Here is a 19840-nt window from a genome sequence, read left to right on the forward strand (position 1 = left end):
ATTAGTGGTGATCAGTGTAGCATTAAGTGGAACTGCAACAGGGGATTGCTCCAAAGAGCCCCCTTTCCCTCATGCAAGATCACAGTTTCACTACTCACCTGGAAATACTCTGTAGACCCCTTCTAAGGTCAGACAGCAAGGCCTAGGGAAGTGCCTGAGTCCCAGGCCCACTTTTCATTAATGTATAAAGGGGAGAGGATAGGAAAATTCTGTCTTGAGTTACCTCATCTCTAGGCCAGTGTGGCACCTCACTGGGTCTATGCAAATGGGAGAGTAAACGAGAGAAGGCAGGGTTACAGAGGGCAAAAGAGAAGAGTGGCATGGTCCTAACCCTTCCTGTTCCTGAGCATCTTCTGACCACTGTACACCAGCCCTAGATGTGCTGGTCAACCCCCAAAATAGGGCTTGTTCTGAAACCTCAAGAGGCGATGTGATGAAGGAAAACAAACAAACTCACTTCTAAACACTACGGAAGTGAATTTATGTTAGCTTTAGGTCTGGATTATTATTATTATTATTATTATTATTATTATTATTATTGTAAAATATGATAATATTTATGATAAAATATCAGGTGAATTTCAATATTTGACTGTTAGACGTTAAGAGTAGGAAATTTTTCTAAAACTTTAGCTGTTTTCTGGAATCAAGAAAGAAAGACAGGTAAGTATGGCAAGGCCCCTCATAAAAAAACAAAGGGAGAAAGAAATGTGTTCACAAAATCTAGCCAGCTTGCATCACCACCGAGCATCAATAAACACTTCAAGGTTAACACCTGCGACATACCCTTTGTTTAAGTAGCTTCCTTAAACCTGGCTGGACAACTTCATTTTTATCTCTCTTGTGCAACAATGTTTAAAAAGCTACCTTTGTTTTCTGCCCTCTGCTAACACTGACGATGCGTCAGTCAAGTTAGTCCATGTGAGGAGCTACGCTGACCCTGGTGGCTGACTGGCAGCCTGTTCTCATTTGTAAGCAGTCAGTTTGAAGAGATGATGTGTTGGGGGTTGGGGGAGGTGGAGGAAGGCAGGGGTGGGGGGAATGTAGAAAGGAGAGCAGAGAATACTAATTTCACATTCATGGGGAAGCCTGGAATATGTTTGCACATAGATAGCTATCCTCTTGTCATTTCAATCAGAAGGAACACTAAGCACATTCTATCTACCCTTCTGAAAGCCCTTAGGAAATTATTTTCACCACATACTGAAATAGCATATGTGTGCAGCTTTAAGGACTGTGATTACCCAGAGGCCTATGACTCCTACAGAAGGCTGGAAAAGTCCTAGAGCTGTAGGATTTTCTCCAGGACATCCTTTTATCTGATGGTGAGTCACGGTACCATTGTGCGAATCACCCCGGTTGAGCTTAATAACCATTGTGATGAGTGAAGGGCTGTTATTAGTTTTACCTTCAGGAGCCACATAGGTGCGGCTGACATGTTCCCTGTGTGGATATGCACGGCCTTCAACTGAAACTGAGTCAGAATGAAAAGTGGCTCATTCTTCGTCTCACTTGGGAGGAGAGGGGAGTTTGGAGCCTCAATAAACTATGAGTGGCTGCTTCTGACCCTTGGTGATAAACTGCTCCTCTCTACTTGTCTATCCGAAACAGAACTCTCACTCTTTTCACTACAATGAGTTTAGTTATTACGATGGCTGTTCTTGATTGGTCACGAGTGGAATCAATTAAAACCCAAGCGAATGTGTATACCAGTAAGAGATTTTCCTTAGCTAAATCATTTGAAGTGAGAAGACACACTTTTAATCTGGATCTTTCAAGGTTAGGAAATCCACCCTTAATCTGGCCTCATCTTTAGATGTCAGCCTACACACAGAACATGGAGGAAGGAAGGTCTCTGCTTCTTGCCTGCTTGCTCTCGCTCTCACTGACCGGCAGTACAGCCTTTTTTGGGATTCCGGTGTATACTGAAAACCAGCTGAGACAGCCTCCAGTGGACTGAATAACTACTGGATTCTTGGACTTCCTATTGGGTGACAGCTAATGTTGCTGTATCTGGGCCACAACCTACAAGCCACTCCAATAAATTCCCTTTCTTCTTTTCTTTATATCTTCTTACTTCCTTTTATCTACCTCTTTCTCATATATATTATATATTTATACAGATAGATTGATATATGGTAAATAGATGATAAATACATTCTATCAGTTCTTCTCTAGAGAAAGAACCATGACTAATATAAAGTTAGAAATCTCTCTTCCTACAACCCCTACGACTGATGACTTGTATAAATCACTTCTGACTCTGATGTCCCAAGGGGTCTTTACGTCATCAACATATTTCTAACTCAAGTGACTTACTTTGACCTAAACAACCTAGCCTGTTGCCCTTCTTCAAGCCAAGCGGCCCATCTCACCCTCTCCTATTCCTACCATCCATTTCTTGCCCTATCCATGCCTCCATCTCTGCTCTTGTTGACTCTCCTCCTTTCTTGATGCTCAGGGCTGTTAACCTTGCTCCCTTGCCTAACAGTAATGAGCACAGTGGTTGCTGGTGTGTGTGGAACATGACTATCTGTTAGTCATGGTGCTAGTCCTTTATATGTGTGGTTTCACTCAATCCTCACCACACCCTTAGAGCAGAGGTGCTATTTACCCCCAGGTAAAAATGTACAAACTAAACTCAAGGTATTAGAGAAAGCGTGACAGGCTGAGACTACAAATCACGCTTACCTATGTTGGCAAACTCAACATTAAAATATTTAATAACCTTTCTAATCGCTCCTGCCTTTTCCTTTTCCCATATTCCCAAAACTTTCTACCCAGATGTATTCTAGGACATTTATTATTATTTACATGTTGGCCACTTATTAGTTCCTGTAGCAAGCAGAATTCATAAGAATGCTTGCAGGATGATGTCATTATACAGGTGGAAGGCAGGTACAAGATAGAACGAGGCCTGTCACTGGACTCGAAGGAAGGATGGGCGGGAGAAAAGTTTTAGAGAGGGGAGGAGACTGGAACAAGAAGGAGAAGCAGTGGAGAGAACATGGAGTCAGATGTTAAGATTCCCCTCCACACATTTACCGGTTGTTATGAGTGTTCTTAAGGGATGGAGTGTACAGGGCTTTGTGTGTCTAGGTGGGCAATTGTATCTTATCAGTTGGGTCAGCAGTTATTGTGTTGTGCTCTTTCCTGCGTCAATTTAAGTTCAAGAGAGTGTGTGGTGGTTAGATACGCTAGCCCTACCATGAAATTGGGATGTGTATGATTGGCATGGTGGTAACCTGCCTTGGGAACTAGACGGGTAGAGAGATTGCTGCCAGGCTCAGAGAGAAGCCATCGGCAGTGTGATATGGGATGGAGCAGAGCGGGTGAGATGCTTTGCTAACTGAGATAACGATATCTAACAGATGTCTTGGGGCACTGCGGTGCTGGACCTAGTGCAGGGTAAAAGACAGCATTTTATTTAATTTTACAGCAACAAATACTGGCAAGTTTGTAGCTGCTTAACTGCAATGAATGAAGCCGACCTGGACCTGGACCCCTAGACACCAGGTGGAAAGACAGGTTCTAACCAGATGACTACACAAATGTTCCATAAAATCCCAAATGACAGTCTCCATGGAGACACACTTCAGGTGCGGGTGATACATTCGTCTCTAGCTGTCATGTGAGTACATTTAAGACATATTAACTTTCTCATTGCGAACACGCTTGCAACTTGACGGGCATTAAGTATGACATCGGGGCATTAAAGGGATGGTTTAGGCAAGAAATTGTATTTTTACTCAGAAATTGAAGTCAGTCTTATAGAAATGGAATTGTATAAATTGAAGGAAAAAATAAAATTGACTTGACAAGGTTGTCTTGGTATATATTTCTCAACCCAGGAAAGCACTTATTCAATGTGATATGAATTTGACATGTTTAGAATACATCGAATTTTATTCAAATTATTGCCAGATGTAAGCTGTTACCTGGAGACCGGGAGATATGAAGGAGTGCCCAAGAGTTCTGATTACCTGAAAATGCTACATTTCATCTGTCCTGCTGGCATCTGTTAAAATAAATATTTAACAATGGTCTTTACAGAAAACATAAAGATGAAAGGCCCAGATATGGCAGTTTTGATCCTTACGTGAGAAGCATCATTCAGCTGGAAAATGACTGAGACATTTCAGATCAGTTTTAGCCTGCTTCTGACTTGATAGCCAAAACCATGGTAAATGCTCAGAGTGACTGACGTCTTAGAATGATGCTGTAACTTAGTGATTCAAGAACAGTACTACTGAGATAAATAAATGTGAAAAGGGACTTGTTGATAGGCACAAAACCTGTGTACAGCTATAAATAATGTCATAAAGAGATACTATATTATTTGGAAACATTAGGAATTACCGGCAGCCTTTTTTGTTTGTTCATTTACGTCATAGTTTGAGTGTTAGTATTTTGTCTAAGCTCTGCCCTATGGTATCAGATATGCCTGATACTATAAACAGGGCTGCTTGCCCCCTCCTCACTCTCTTACTCTTCCCTTCTTGCTCTCGAGCTCTCCCCATTCCCTTCCCCCTTTCTCTCCATGTGCTCATGGCCAGCTTCTACTTCTCTACCTCTTCTCTTCTATTCATTTCTCTTTTCTTCTGTTCTCTTCTCTTCTCCTTTCCCTCTCCCTCTCCCTGCTTTTATCTTTCTTTATTACCCTCTTAACTCCCCTCCCCATGCCCTGAATAAACTCTATTCTATCCTATACCATGTGACTCAGGGGAAGGGATGGCCTCAGCATGGGCCTGCTGAAGCACCCTTTTCCTCCAATGTCTGACTACTCCTCCATAGAACATATCCCCCCTTATCTTTTGTTATAAGCATATTATTGAGTACTTTACTAAATTGGAAGTGAATTTAGTTATTGAGATAGATGATTAAAATACATCAAAATGGAGGGGGAAAATATCCATTTGCTCACTTCGAGTACCAAAATTTTAGTGTCAATTTACAGTGCTAGCCTAAGAGCATGTATGCCACGGGGCTTGCTGGCATGACCACGTCAGCACCATCCTCACCTCAATATCGAGACACTTTGGGGCATGTAAATTGGGGAGTGTTAATTAATGTGTAGCCTGGGTTTTAGTGACGGGAGCTGTTATGTGAACACTACACTAATGTAGTAAGAAGTACTGCTTCAGGAATTACTTGAATCCTGCCTCAGAATAAGGCCAGCACAGACCAGGAAGAATCAGTATCTCTTGACTGCTGGGGTTTTCTCTTCTAAGAGAATAAACGGGGGCAACAAAAGCAGTCCAACCCACAGCCAGCCAGCGGCAGCCTTGCTCTTGCTGAGATCTGAGTCATGCTGCAGTTTGGCTCTGTAATGTTCTAAAGGCTCATGGCTGCTGGTGAAGGCTGGGTTGCTACCTATATGAACTCTATACCTGACGTGAACTCTATAGGGGTGGCATTTAGGGACTGAAGCTGGTCTTGTGGGTATGCCCCTAAGGACATACTGAGACTCATACCCTCCCTTCTTTGGCTTCCTCTGCCACTCTCCAGTTTCCTGTTATCATGCACCCCAAGGCAATACAGATGACAAACCACTGAGCGAAGCCGAGAGGTAATCTTCTCCCCTGTAAAATGCACGTTGTTGCGGTGACATAAAGCTGCGTGGCACAGACTCAGCTTGTGATCCTTACGCCAACCCTGAAGATTTGAACTGCTTTATTCTGAACAACATTTCTTTTGTTCTAAGTTTCTGCTCTCCTCCCGGTCCATTTGTCCTTTGCTCCTCTGCTCACCTGCAACCCAGTTGAGAGACACTGAAAGAGCACTATTTATTGGGATATGTTATCCAAGTTCCTGTGGTTCACTCAAAACTACAGACAGCTAAATAGATATGCAAGCTGACAAAGTATGCTTATCCTGACATGGTTTTAATAAAACAAGACATTTTATTCCTATAATAATTGTACCTGAAATTATAGCACTTGTTGCCCATTTAGTAATAACATTACATTTTAAATTACTCAATTATTTTTATTTTGATTCAATTATGCATCCATGTTTTAATTTCAAAACTCCATAACTGAGTATTGCTTCATATATATATATATATATATATATATATATATATATATATATATAATTCTGAAAGTAATTTAGAGAAAAGTACAATACTCTATGTTATGGAAAGACATAGCTTAGTTCTAAAAATTAAAGACTAGTTCCAAAACTAATCTTTTCTTGATAACATTAATAAAACACAACTGGACTGATTCCTCAACCTAAGAGCGCTCATCATCCAATAAAAATGTTCTATTAAGATCACACATCCTCAGGGCATGATTTCAGTCCCATGGCTTCATAAGCTCAGGATGGCATGTTTGCAGAGGATGGACAAAAGACTTTCTTGATGGTTATGTGCTAAAGAGACTAGAGAACATAGCAACAGGACAAATAAAAATACTAAGAGTCAAGCAGCTTCCAAGGCCAGCTGGTCATGAAGAGACTTGGACTCAGCTCACCAGGACCACAGAGGATCAGAGGAAGTCACTCACTAACCAGTCTCCTTGAGGCTAAGGACCAATATGGTGTGACCACTGCTTCAAAGATAGCACATGGGCAGGAACTGCCCCTAAATAAAGGGGACTTGAGACAGTCACTTGCTTCGATGGTCAGGAAGGACACAGGACACACTGCAGCAGCCTTACTGCCCCATCCTAAAAGTCCCCTGCTCTGCTGCTGGTCAGGCTCCTAGTGAGCTGAGACATGTTGCAGGACATTGTTCTGGGCAGGACTGACTGATACAGGCTATGTCTTGACAGCTCCCTAGGCTTCATCCCACAACAGAGGCTGCCCTACCATGGCAACTTTCGACTACTACAGTTCCGATTTCTCTCAGATGCCTACAGAATTAAATTCAAATCTGTGAAGACTTCCTACAAGACTCAGCCTGCCCTGCTCTTATCTCCACAGCTGCCTCTCTCTTCCCTGGGCCTAGGCAATGACTCAGGCTTTCTCTGAGTTGCTCACCTCTGTGTCAGCCAGAACAATTCCTTCTCAATCAGGCTATTCTTAACATCCTGGCTAGTGTCTACCCAGGTACTACTTACGTACGAACTGCATATGTCTCTTAAGCATCCCCCACCCCTACGCCGTATGATAAAGAAAGGCTTGTTCTCAGTGAGAGGTGTCAGAGTTTTAACAGGCAAGGCCTAAAGGCAAACCTTCCGGTCACCCCTCTCCCTCTCTCTTGCCATACGACCACAAGATGAGTAGTTTTACTCAGCTGGTTCTCCTATACAGGCGCAAAATGACCAAGTAAAGGACCCTGGACTAAAGTGTCTCAAACTGGCCAGCAGAGAACAGGAACATTACCCTCTATAAGCTGATTATCAAGGTGTTTGTTACAGTCACAGAGAACTGGCAAGCATACACTTATGGAGAGTTTTGAAGCAGAGACTGTGTCACATTTGTTTGTCACCGATTGCATGTAAAGGCCAAGCACATGACAATATCCTGCACTTGGCGAATAGTGAATGAATGTTTTATACATGTTTACTCATTATATGTAGATAGAGGCTGAGAAAAAGGAAATTGAGACCACCGAAAAAATCAAGCTCATTACTGAGAAAGAAACAAGGTCCTGGCATTTATGTAGCACTTGGTATTAATGATGACTGCCACTCTAAAGCTTGGCCTTTCCATTAAGTCATACAATGAATTTCCAACATGATTCAACTCAAAGAGAAAACTTCAGTTAAATTCTCCAGTGATCTCTTAACATGGGTCACCCCAGGCTACATGTCAGAATCACGGGGAACACCCACTTACCTACCCAGACAAGGGGGTAAGAGAAGAAAGCCCACATAATGCCCACTACAGGTCAGCCTATCATGGCTGCTCCCATGACCTTTAACCCACCAGTCTGGAGAGCATGCTTACTTTGTATCTGCTTTCTGATCTGGAAGGAGTGGGGATATGTCCTTTTTTCTTAAAGGTTGTGAAGTGTTTGCACTGAGGACATGGCTTGGTGCTGGAGTCAATCCGGCCAAGTTCCAAGAAGTACTTATACTTGATGGAGTCCTCATGGGTTAAGTTGTAGACGACAGTTGTTTCCTCCAGGAACTCGAAACACTCTGTGACTGGGCATTTGATTTCTACTTGGCCAAGTTGTACCTGTGTAAGAAACAGACAGAAAAGAAAAAGACCACTGTTTTTTTTTAAGGTTTTCGTATTTGCAAACAATGTCTTTATATACAGAGTATATAATTCGTACTTTCAAGAAAAGATTATCAACTACCTTTCCAGATAGCATAAGGAATACTGGTCATTTTGAAACCTATATTAAGTACCAAACCTAATCAGAATCTATAAAACGTTTAAGCGTTCTCTGACGAGTAGGTTTGCAAACTTATTTGACGATCCACAGGCTCATTAAGGAAGCGGTGGTCTGTCATACTCTTTTGGAAACTTCAGTGTGAGAGAGCATCCGGCAGAGAGCCAGCTGAACGGTGCGCAGACGACTGAAGGCCCTGGGCCCTGCCAACCAAGAAGTATTCAGAGATTTCAACTGCACTGCTGTCTTCAGTCCTATGCTTTGGGCAGTTTTAGAAAGAGAGATGCTATAAAGTGCTAAAGTTTAATAGCTACTAGTCTATAACAGTCATGACCCAAATTAAAGTTTTCTGTGGCCCTGCCCCGACAAACACATAAATAGCTCCAATTTAACACAATCTTAGAAATACGAAAAGAAACCAAACCCCCTCTTTGGTATAGGAAAAATAAGAAAAGTCCTGGTTGTCATCAACCTAAGGATGTGGGTTCAATCCCCAAGACCTACGAAATAGAAGCGGCCCTTCTTCCAAAAGTTGCCCTCTGACCCCATATGCATGGCACAAGCAAGTCTCCTCTTTTATGCACACATACACCAAATGAAAAAATACAAAACAGCTGAAAATACAGTGGTGTTATTATGACATTTTAAGTGCAATGATGAAATCTTGCAACTGTGAGAAAACTTATCAACAAATAAATGTTATGGGAGATACTTAAAGCTAGCCAGACTCTTCTACGTAATCGGGTTAGCTCACCGCTTCTCGTGGTATTTGCAAGTCCTCCCAGCTTTCTGTTACCTTTAACTCTTACATGCGTTCTCTCAAGTTTGTGAGAGGTGAACAGTGATGTCAAGAGTGAGTGTGAGTTTAAGGTCTTTATTTGTAGTTGTTCTTAACAGCTACCTCTTTCCTCTCTCCAGACCCATTTTCACCCCACTCTTCCTACATTCTCTTCTCTTGTGCGTGAGTGTGTTGTTTCTCAGAATGTCGGAACAGCTTGCCAAAATCAGAGTTGTAATTGTCATGTAAGCGTCTATTGTCAGCCTTCCTCTCACAGTGTGTGTGTGTGTGTGTGTGTGTGTGTGTGTGTGTGTGTGTGTGAAGGCGATTATGGTGCCAGACGACCGTCTAGAGGCACCACTACTCTAGAAAGCATCCCAGTTCCCCTTTACTCTTAGTTTACTTTCTTGAAGTTACTATTCTAAAAGTGAGTTGTGCTAACGTCTCCTGTTTTAGTCATTTTCTGTCATGTTTAATGTGTCTGTCACCTAGTTTCCAATCCAAATGTGAACAGTGACATTCTTGGTATCACTTCTCTCCCAGTTCAGCTCTGTGGTCTTCTGGATAAATTAACATTGTAAGATATCAGGACTAAACCAGATTTTCAGACAGTTTCACTTTATAACCCGGGTTGGTCTCCCTTGCTCAGCAACCTGACTGTTTAGATATCCTCCGATCACTGGCTTTCCAACTATTTTTTCTAGTAAATTATTTTGAATTATACTTCAAGAAAGAGGTCTTTATAGCTTTTCATATTGACAAAAGTACACATGGACCAGTAAGTGTTTGGGTTTATGACATTGGTAACAAATCCTTAAAAATGACGAAGTGTTCCTTTTGCATACTCTGTGGACATCTATGAAGCCCTGCTTAGAACTAGGCACCGAGGTAAGTGCTGACGCTCGGCAGGTCCCTATCAGGAACGATGCATGCGTCGGGGCCCGGACTGAAGCTATGTCGGCCTGACAGGGTGGTGTCGCCGAAAGGTGTGGGAAGCTTGGTCACTTCATACGTGAACGGATCAGACCAGCCTTCTCAGAATGAGTGTAGCTTCCAGTGAGAGCTTAGAATCATCGGGACTTAGCCAGTAAGAATGAAGCTGTTCCAAGCACACAAAACCAACATCCTCTGTGAAAGGCCTGGAGGTAAACGCAGAGCTCTCTGGGGCAGGGCTGCCATGTTCCATTCACCCCAACTGCATTGACTTACACAGGAAGCATTCGTGTGAACTGATGATCACACCCTTAAAAGAGGGTAGGAAAATTGGATTGAACCCCACAATATCAGTGAAGAAGGGGCTGTGGACAAACGAGCTTGCATCAGAGCACAAGGGCAGGGTGTCACGCTATCTGAGGTCCCTGGACATTTTCCTCTATAAAAATAACACCAGTTCCTAGCACATGGAAGCAGAGTTTCTTTCATTTAACGGGTAACGGCCCATTTTAGTGCTTAAGAGCCCAGCCTACCTATTTCCTGCCTGATGCTTGGATTTAACCTCCATCTTCCTCTGTTTGCATTTACTTATTTCAGCCGTGTAAGTGGTAGGGATGGATGCAGCACTTTTCTAGCTATCTGGACCAGTCGGGTCTTAAGGAAATGCCATGCACTGTGGCGAGTAGAAGCATCCCAGGCCTCCGAAGGACAGGGCTATCTTGTTACTCTTTGAGCGGTGGGTGTTTATTACCTGACCACACTGGGATGCCATCCAGCATCCAGAAGGCATCTGCTCTTCTTCAGTGGTTCTTGGCCTTCTGAGAACCTATTCCATTTCCGTGGGCACCTTATTTCCTGTAGTTTTCGCTCTATTCTTTCTCAAAGCTCCCAAATCCTTACCCTACAACACTGAACCAGCGACTACACACAGCACTCTACCTACCCATCCCGGGGAGACGACCTCAGGCACATATGCCTCAGCTGCACTGGCAATTCCATCGTCTTCCTCCACCCAGCACTCTCTCCTCTGGCTTTCTTACTATGAGACAAACACACAAGCACACAAAAGTCCCTGGAAAAGTTTTTTGAGATTTTAAGTTTCTTAGCCTACTCTAGATTAACTCATTCAGAATTACGCATTCCGAATTTGAATTATTTTCAGGAAGCCAGTAATTGGCAGATGGAACAATGACTCAAGCCTTTCAATTAATGCACACTTCCTCCCCAGAGCCACACCCCTTCGCAGGCAGAGCGTGACTCATGACCTGTCTGATTCTTGACAGCTACATGTATATTGTTTTCAGACAATTTTCTTAAAAGATTATCTGACAAGTGTCTTAACGAAGCAATGTCTATTCATTTATTTATCCAGCAATATATATCCTATTAATTCAGGGATACACTTAAATAAAAAAACCCTTTAACACCTCAAAAGTAAAATTTGTCTTGCAAGCGAGAGCTGGTTAGCATTAAGTTGAAGTTTTTAGTAGTTTTACTCTTGGATGGTGCATGGCGTAACAGTGTGTCCCACAACTAGTCACCTGTTAGATTTCTGCAAACTGTGGGCCTCACAGGGCAAAGAACACGAAGACTTCTAGAGAGATGGGAAGAGACGGCTATGCTGGGCTTATGGAAAGAAAAGAATTTTAAGTGCAGATTGCTATCTTTGCCACGATGGAGAAGTGACAGCTTCCCACAGGGCCTGAAGAGCTGTGATACAGGGAAAGTCTCCACAGGCAGAGGAACCAAGGACTGTGGGTCCCTCCCAGACAGGAGGAACCTGACGTGGTCCAGTGGATAAAGCTTACCGTGTGTAGCCTGGGACAGAAATATGTGGAATGAAGCTGGTGTGTCAGGTAAATGTGGTCATATAGGCTTTCCTAATCATATTAAGAATTCTAGGTTAAATTAAAATTCAATTTGAGTCACTTCCAGGTTTTAAAACAAGGTATAACATATCACATTAATAAGTAAATAAACCATTCAAGCTCTTCTTGGAGAATGCACCTACCATACAGGAGCCAAAGTGCAGGCTAAGAAAATAGTAGCTCTCAGATAAAATCTGGGTCTACCAGATGTTCAGGGAGCAGGCTGCTGATGGCTGAATTTGGGTGCCTAGCGGCAGCCAGTATACAGCAAGTTTTGTAAGTAAGACCAATTGAGACCTTTTTTTAATTGGCAAAAATTATCTGTGTTTACACTGTGCAACATGATGCTTTAAAATATGGATCCACTGTGGACTGGCTACAGCTCATTTCAATATTTATTATTTTGGAGTGGGAACACTGAAATCCTTAGCAACCTTCAAGCTTCTCATTATTAACCACAGTGACCACATTGGACAATAGTACCTTGAACTTATTCCTTCTAATTGAAGTTTTGTATTCTTTGATGAACATTCACCAAATACCCCCATGTCTCTCACCGCTGCTGCCAGCCAGCTCTGGATAGTTAGCTACTCTCTGCTTCTCCGACTTCATCGTTTTCGGATTCTAAATTGAGTAAGATTATCTAGCAGTTATCTTTCCGTGTGTGCCTTCCTCACTCAACATTGTACTGCTGTGGTAGATGACAGAATTTCCTCTTTTTAAAAGACTAAGTAGTACTCCAATGTGTGTGTATATTTACAAGTATGACAATGTAAGCATAGTTTCTCCGTCTACTAACAGATACTTAGGTTAATTTTGCCTGTTAGCTCTTATGAAAAACGATGCAATACACATGGAAGTGGAGATAACTCTTTACATGTATATATTACACACACACACACACACACACACATACATACACACACACACACACACATACACACACACACGAGTATATATTTTTGTAGTGAGTATTTGAGAGGAGCCATTCTTTCATTGCACATAATAGCTGTAGTAAATTATTTTATTTATTTTAAAATTAATTCGCAGGGGGTGGGTTAGCCCTTGTGACACATGTGAAGGTCATAGGACAATGTAGAGGGGTTAGTTCTCCTTTTACACCCTGTGGTTCCTGGGGATTCAACTCAGATGGTCAGGCTTACTGGCAAGCACCCTTCCCCCAGCCATCTCACCAGCCTGGCTGTGGAAGTTTACATTCCCACCCACATGTACTCCACCATTTATCCTTTTTACAGTTTATAGAAACATTTGTGTAGTGATAGTGATAAAAATGATGGGTACATAGAGTAGACTAATTGTGAAGCCTTCACTCATGGCCTTCACAACAGTGATCAGTGCTGACAGATTTTGTAACTTGGGTTTGATGTTACTACGTCCATTACTATCTTCCCAGTGTTTCATAAAGCCTTCACTAGGGATAATTACAATCATATGTGAAATGGTAGATAGGCGCTAGGAATCCTCATGTGCTCATTCTCTCATTTAAGCAATTGTCAACTCATGACCAATACAGACTCTTTGGGGACTTGACTTATTTAGATCTTGCATCTCATTTTGAAGTAAACGCCCAACATCATGTCATTTCACTCATACATATTTTCATATGGTTCCAAGAATTAAGACATTCCTCTGCTACTATAACTGTCATGCCAAACATTTCCCCAAATGTCTCTTAATATCAAACCAACGTTTGCAAAGTGCCAGCCGACATCTGTCTACAGTACAGCGATGTTCTGAGTACACATAACTGACTTTGCATTTTGTTGTGTTCAATGCTGATGCCACTCCTTACCTCACTGAAAAATATGTTCTCTGCTTCTTCTGAACAAGTTCAATCTTGTAAGAAGAAAATTACTTAACTGTAAAACAATCTCCAAGGTGTCAGCAGGAAGCATAATTATCCACTTAACACCTGAGCTAGATGGATAATTTGCCACATGAGAGAACTCAAAAGTAATTTAGTGGCTAAGGTGAGAGAGACCTCTGAAGTGGTGGATTAATTAACTAAATTCTCCAAAGAAAAGGACGGAAAAAGGTACAATCTGGGGCCTCAAAATCAATTTATCAAATGTTTAGTATGATTTGGACCTTGGTTTTAAGTTGGACATGAGATTTTACAAGGTGTTTACAGCCTTTTGCTCCCGATACCAAAGGATCGCGTTGTCTGTATCCTGAACAGTGAGCAGCAGCATCAGGACGCCCTCAGCATCCACTGTGCAAACGGCTTCCCAGCTCGCTGCTTTCCAGCATCAGCAGCCATGAAGAGGTGGATGCTCTGGGGTATTTTTGTGTTTGCTTTTTGGCATATGTAGACATGTTAATGGATGAACATGCATCTGTGTGCACGCACACAGGTGTGGAGGCCAAGGACAGGTGTTTTCACAGACTGCTTTCTTTATTTACTGAGGCAGGGTCTCTCACTAAACCCAGAGCTTCTAAGTCTGGCTAGCCAACTTGCCAACTTGTCTCCTCTCCTGAGTGCTGGGAATACAGGCAGCTGCCATGCCCACTGGCTTTTTATATGGGTGCTCGGGATTCAAACTCTAGTCCTCATGCTTGCACAAGTGCTTTATCTCCTGAGGCAGCTGCGTAGGAGTTTTTAGTTTCCTCAGCAGCTTCCACGATGTCCTATGGTAACACCTTAAGTTGCTTTCCTTTTTATTGTTCTACCAGGTACGAGCAGCATGAGTGCAAAGAACACCGTATTTAGGAGCCTGAAGCAAAACCACCAAACACCCACATAAAATAATAAATGCAACCGTGAAAAGGAAGCGTATCACAAAACGGGAAAACTTCAGCCCTAGGTGCCTTGTAGGTGAATCCACTAGCAGTCAAGGATAAAATAACATTAACATTACACCATAATTTCGCAAACAAGGGGGAAAGAAGCATTGTTGTTAATTCTTATGGAGTTAGCATAACCCTGATGACAAAACCTGCAACAGAAGCTTCTAGGAAAAAAATATTGGGCAATCTCTTCTATAGACATTGATGCAAAAACCCTGAGAAAGCATTCACAAACTAAACTGACCAACACAGGAGCTATATCATGATAAAGCTGGTCCTATTGTAAGAATGCAAGCAGGATTATCTACTGAAGCTTGAACAAAGACGCCTTATTGGCCCTCTGGAGAGCACCATGGTGTTTGTCAAAAACAAGCACCTAAGGAAAGATGGCAGAGGGGAGCCAAGAAGAAAGTCATTCATCCATATTCTAAGGAAGATCTGTCAGACAGGAAAGCTCTAGACAGATAAATATCGGCCATGATAGAGACCCAGCACTGCATCCCACAGCCTCAGGACTGTGTGTATGAAGTGAACCTTGCTGATCTGCAGATTGATTTTGGAGCTTTATCCTAACTACTGAGGATGTGTGGAGCAAGCCTGCCTGGTCAGTTTTCATGGAAATGAGCTAAACTGGAACAAAATGTATTCTGTGGTCAAAAGTAGAGTCGGTCAGTAAGGAAGACCACCCTGAAACATCACAGCCTATTGCCACTGCTTTTTGGTGGCCCTCCAGGACCTGCGTTAAGACTCTGTTGCTGTGAGTCAAAGGATATGGGGAAATGAAGCTGCTACCATCATGAAAGTTTCATCCCTACTGGCTAGCTTCCACGGTGCAGGAAGCCTCTCTCGTGATACTGGGGGAGAACGGTAACCAGCAGTCTTATCCAGTTGTGATCCCTGGAAGCTACTTTATAGCAATGCCTAGATTGACACAATAGGCTCTCCACTGCAGTAGTGGCAGCGGGAATGCTATGGGATTAACCAGCCACTTTCTGATAGGATTTAAGGTCCATTACCATTGACATGGAAATCATGCTTGGTACCACTAACTGGGCCAAAGAACTGAATGTGGCTAAGTCATTGACCTTTGGGAATAACATAATGTTACTGTCAAATGGACACAGTATTAAATTGCACCACTTCCTCCGGGTTCTTATCGTTATGCTTATAGATCATGCATTTTCCAACCCTCATCAGAGAAGCTCCTTTTTGAAACAGATGGAGGTTAATATAGACACCTATAACTTCCGATATGCAGAGCGAGTCTATGGAATGTTCTACTCTAATTTGGACATCTATATCACAGCCCATCCCTCAAGTCTCAGTGATCACCTCAGAAGAGGGGGTAGTGAAAATTTAAGAGTCAGAGACAGTAACTGTCTGCAGTGAAACAGTAGTTGCGGGCCATAGCAGAGCTGCTGCACACATGAACTTACAGCATCTGGGACTACATGAACAAGACTTGGATAAGACCACGCCAGCCAAAATCCCAGCATGGATGGGGAAAGCTCATTATGTTACACCCCTAGCTAAGGATCTACTGTCAACTGATGACTTCCAGTGTGGAATGGAGTTTTCCTAGGACCTCTGAAAGGCTAGTTATGTTGCAGTAGACAGTCCTACACCCTTGCACATACAGGAACTCAGTTGTTGTTTTTTTGTTTTATGGTTTTAAAGAGCATATAGCATTAGGAAGGAAAAATGGTTGAGGGAATAGTGGTGGAGTTGGAGGGGAAGGTATGGGGGTGGATTTGATCAAAGCACACACATGCATATATGACATTTTCAAACAACAAAGGGCAGGTTGTGATTACAGCAATGGTAACGTGAACCCTACTGCCAGTTATCGGCTTCATCTATTTTGCATTGGTTTTACAAAAACACAAGAACCAGTAAGCAACATTACCAGCACATCTGCCATTCCCAGAAGATGATGAGAAAAATCATGGTCCAAGAGGACACACAGATGTCTTGAAAGAAGAGGATAATCCATTGCTTCTGGCTGGCATTGGGGAAGACACAGAAAGGCTTGCCTGTCAGTAGGTCCCCTTCTTAAAAAAGGAAAAATGCTGAAGGCAGCCGGGTTTGAACTGGGAAAGTGCCTGGAGCTTTATGGTTAAGGCAATTGGTTGGGAAAGGCTGCAGGTAAAGGGACAGGTGCCAAGGCTCCACATGGAACACCAGGCAAAAGATCTGCTTAAAATTCAAAGCTTTAATAGTGACAAATTTTAAAAATCTTATTTTTAAGAAAATAAAGTTTAAAACACAATAAAGGAGAAAGATCTTTTGATCATCACACATCAGGAAACATTCGATATATTCAACATCTATTCCAGAGAAAATCATTCTGAATATCAGCAATATGAAAGTGTCCTTAGTGTGATGAGGAATAGCTACAAGAACATCCACAGCAAACACCAAAAGTGTGAAACACCGACAGTTTCTTCTCAACGTTGTACTAGGGGCAGTGATCCCCAATGTCACTATTATTCAACACCCAGTAGAGTGTCTGACCAAAGCAAGATGACAAAAAAAGGAAATGAGAGTTGAACACATTGGAAATGAGGAACTCAATCCCTCATGACTTGCAGATTTCATGATCATACACGTAGAGACTTTGAGTTCTAACAGATAAACCATTAGAATTAAATGTAAATCTAGCAAGTGCAAAATGTTGCACAGGTTGGTCTTGGAATCTAGACTCTAGTTGGTGAAAGGAATAAGAAAGGACAGACACATAGACACATGTACAGAGAACCTGGGGCCCAATGGAGATGCACCATCCACAGAGCAACAGTAACCAGAACCCAGCGTTCGTCTTCTGTATCTAAAGCAGAGGGAGGTTTACTATATCCAGATGAACACGGCCTCTGTAGGGTGGCTATCTTCAGCTGCAGTCATCTGACAGAAGGAAGCTGTGGTTGATAGTTTTTGTGTAGGCTGTCAACATTCACACTTAGACCAGAGGAAGACTATGTGGACCTCTGAGCTTCACCACAGGAAGGATTTGCTGTCCCGACATCTGAGGCACTGGGTTGTTGACATAGCTGTGCTCATGTAAAACAAATTTCCTCAGAACTTCATCCACTCTGCATATTCATTCAAGGCTTTCTTTGCTTCATGTAAGCAAGGGCACTAAATAGGTTAGTAATGCACAAGCTTACATATTTCTGTATACTCGTTATGAGAAATCAAAGATAATCTCCAAGAACCAATGACATTTTGGATAATAAAACTATTTCCAACAGAGGTAAATATAACAAATTATCTCCTCAAACAGACGTCAAAAAACAACTAATGACTAAAAGAACACACTGCATTCAAGAATTGGAAGAACACACTGCATTCTGGGACTGGAAGAGCACACTGCATTCTGGGACTGGAAGAACACACTGCATTCTGGGACTGGAAGAGCACACTGCATTCTGGGACTGGAAGAACACACTACATTCTAGAACTGGAAGAACACACTACATTCTGGGACTGGAAGAACACACTGCATTCTGGGACTGGAAGAACACACTGCATTCTAGGACTGGAAGAACACACTGCATTCTGGGACTGGAAGAACACACTGCATTCTGGGACTGGAAGAGCACACTGCATTCTGGGACTGGAAGAGCACACTGCATTCTGGGACTGGAAGAGCACACTGCATTCTGGGACTGGAAGAACACACTGCATTCTGGGACTGGAAGAACACACTGCATTCTGGGACTGGAAGAGCACACTGCATTCTGGGACTGGAAGAGCACACTGCATTCTGGGACTGGAAGAGCACACTGCATTCTGGGACTGGAAGAACACACTGCATTCTAGAACTGGAAGAACAACTGCATTCTGGGACTGGAAGAGCACACTGCATTCTGGGACTGGAAGAACACACTACATTCTGGGACTGGAAGAACACACTGCATTCTGGAACTGGAAGAACACACTGCATTCTGGGACTGGAAGAGCACACTGCATTCTGGGACTGGAAGAGCACACTGCATTCTGGGACTGGAAGAACACACTGCATTCTAGAACTGGAAGAGCACACTGCATTCTGGGACTGGAAGAACACACTGCATTCTGGGACTGGAAGGATACACTGCATTCTGGAACTGGGAGATTCAACACTAACAAGTGTAAAACCAATCTGGAAGCAGCTACTATTTCAAGTTAAGTGAAATTTCTAGCAGTTTTCCTTTTCTTATTTTTGGGGAAAGTAGACTCAATATTATGAGGTAATTTGAAAACATATATATATATATATATATTTTTTTTTTCATATTCATGACACTTTCCACTGTTTGAGCTCCCAGAGCCTATAAGTGACATGTAACGACCATTGTTAAATATCAGGAGAGAGGGACTTTGGAAGGAGATTGACTCATGAAAGTGGAGTCCCTGCAAGTGAGATTAGTGCCCTTATGAAACCGACCCCAGAGAGCTCTGCCTCTCCTTCTATGTTGAGAGACACACTGGAAAAAAAAAGCTGTCTACAAACACAGACATTCTCAGGGCTCAGTTTCAAAAGTTCCAGTTCATGCTCACTGTGGGTCTGCAGTGGTGCATGTGGCAGGAACATGTGGCAGAAGAGGCAAGCTTACTTCATGCCATCTAGAAAGTAAGGAGCAACAGAAGGGAGCGTCCTAATATCCCCTTCAATACATGTCCCCAATGACCTACCTTTCTTCCATTAGCTCCCATCTCCCAAAGGAACCCCCAATTTCCTATAGTGCCTCTGGGTGGGAACCAGCCTCCACATGTAAAGCCTTGGGAGGCTTTCAATATCTAAAGTTGAACAGCTCCCTAGTTTATAATATTTGATTATAAAGGCATGAGTGGACTAAGTCAATACTTGATCAAGGAAAGAACAGCAGTAAAACTTGTTCTGCAAGATTTAAAACTAATCTGGGAGCTCCAGGATTATGATACAATGGTGCTGGCTTGAGGGCAGATCTTGCAACAGTGGACCAGGCGTACAGAACAAAAAGCAGTCCACAGGGAAGCTAAATACACCGATGGTACACAGTAGTGTGGCAGACAGCTGATTTAGTAACTCATCTGGGTTCCTTAAATCTCATGGCCGTTAGTCTTAGATGTCCCCTTTGCACGAGGTGGGTTATGGTTATGTAAGTAAAAAAGAAGCTTCTAAAGGCACCCGAGAACAGTTTT

The 19840-nt window shown here is 42.6% G+C and overlaps 1 protein-coding gene across 1 annotated transcript in view; it reads right to left on the reverse strand.

Annotated features, from left to right (window-relative positions):
- Rnf217 (ring finger protein 217) overlaps window positions 1-19840 on the reverse strand; it is a 97668-nt gene that overhangs the window by 20907 nt on the left and 56921 nt on the right. The window contains exon 3 of the mRNA XM_032895264.1: window positions 7897-8130. Within this exon, the coding sequence (XP_032751155.1) occupies window positions 7897-8130 (234 nt within the window). The remainder of the gene's footprint in view (window positions 1-7896; window positions 8131-19840) is intronic.

Source organism: Rattus rattus, chromosome 2, assembly GCF_011064425.1.
Source record: "Rattus rattus isolate New Zealand chromosome 2, Rrattus_CSIRO_v1, whole genome shotgun sequence".
In the NCBI taxonomy this organism is placed as follows: domain Eukaryota; kingdom Metazoa; phylum Chordata; class Mammalia; order Rodentia; family Muridae; genus Rattus; species Rattus rattus.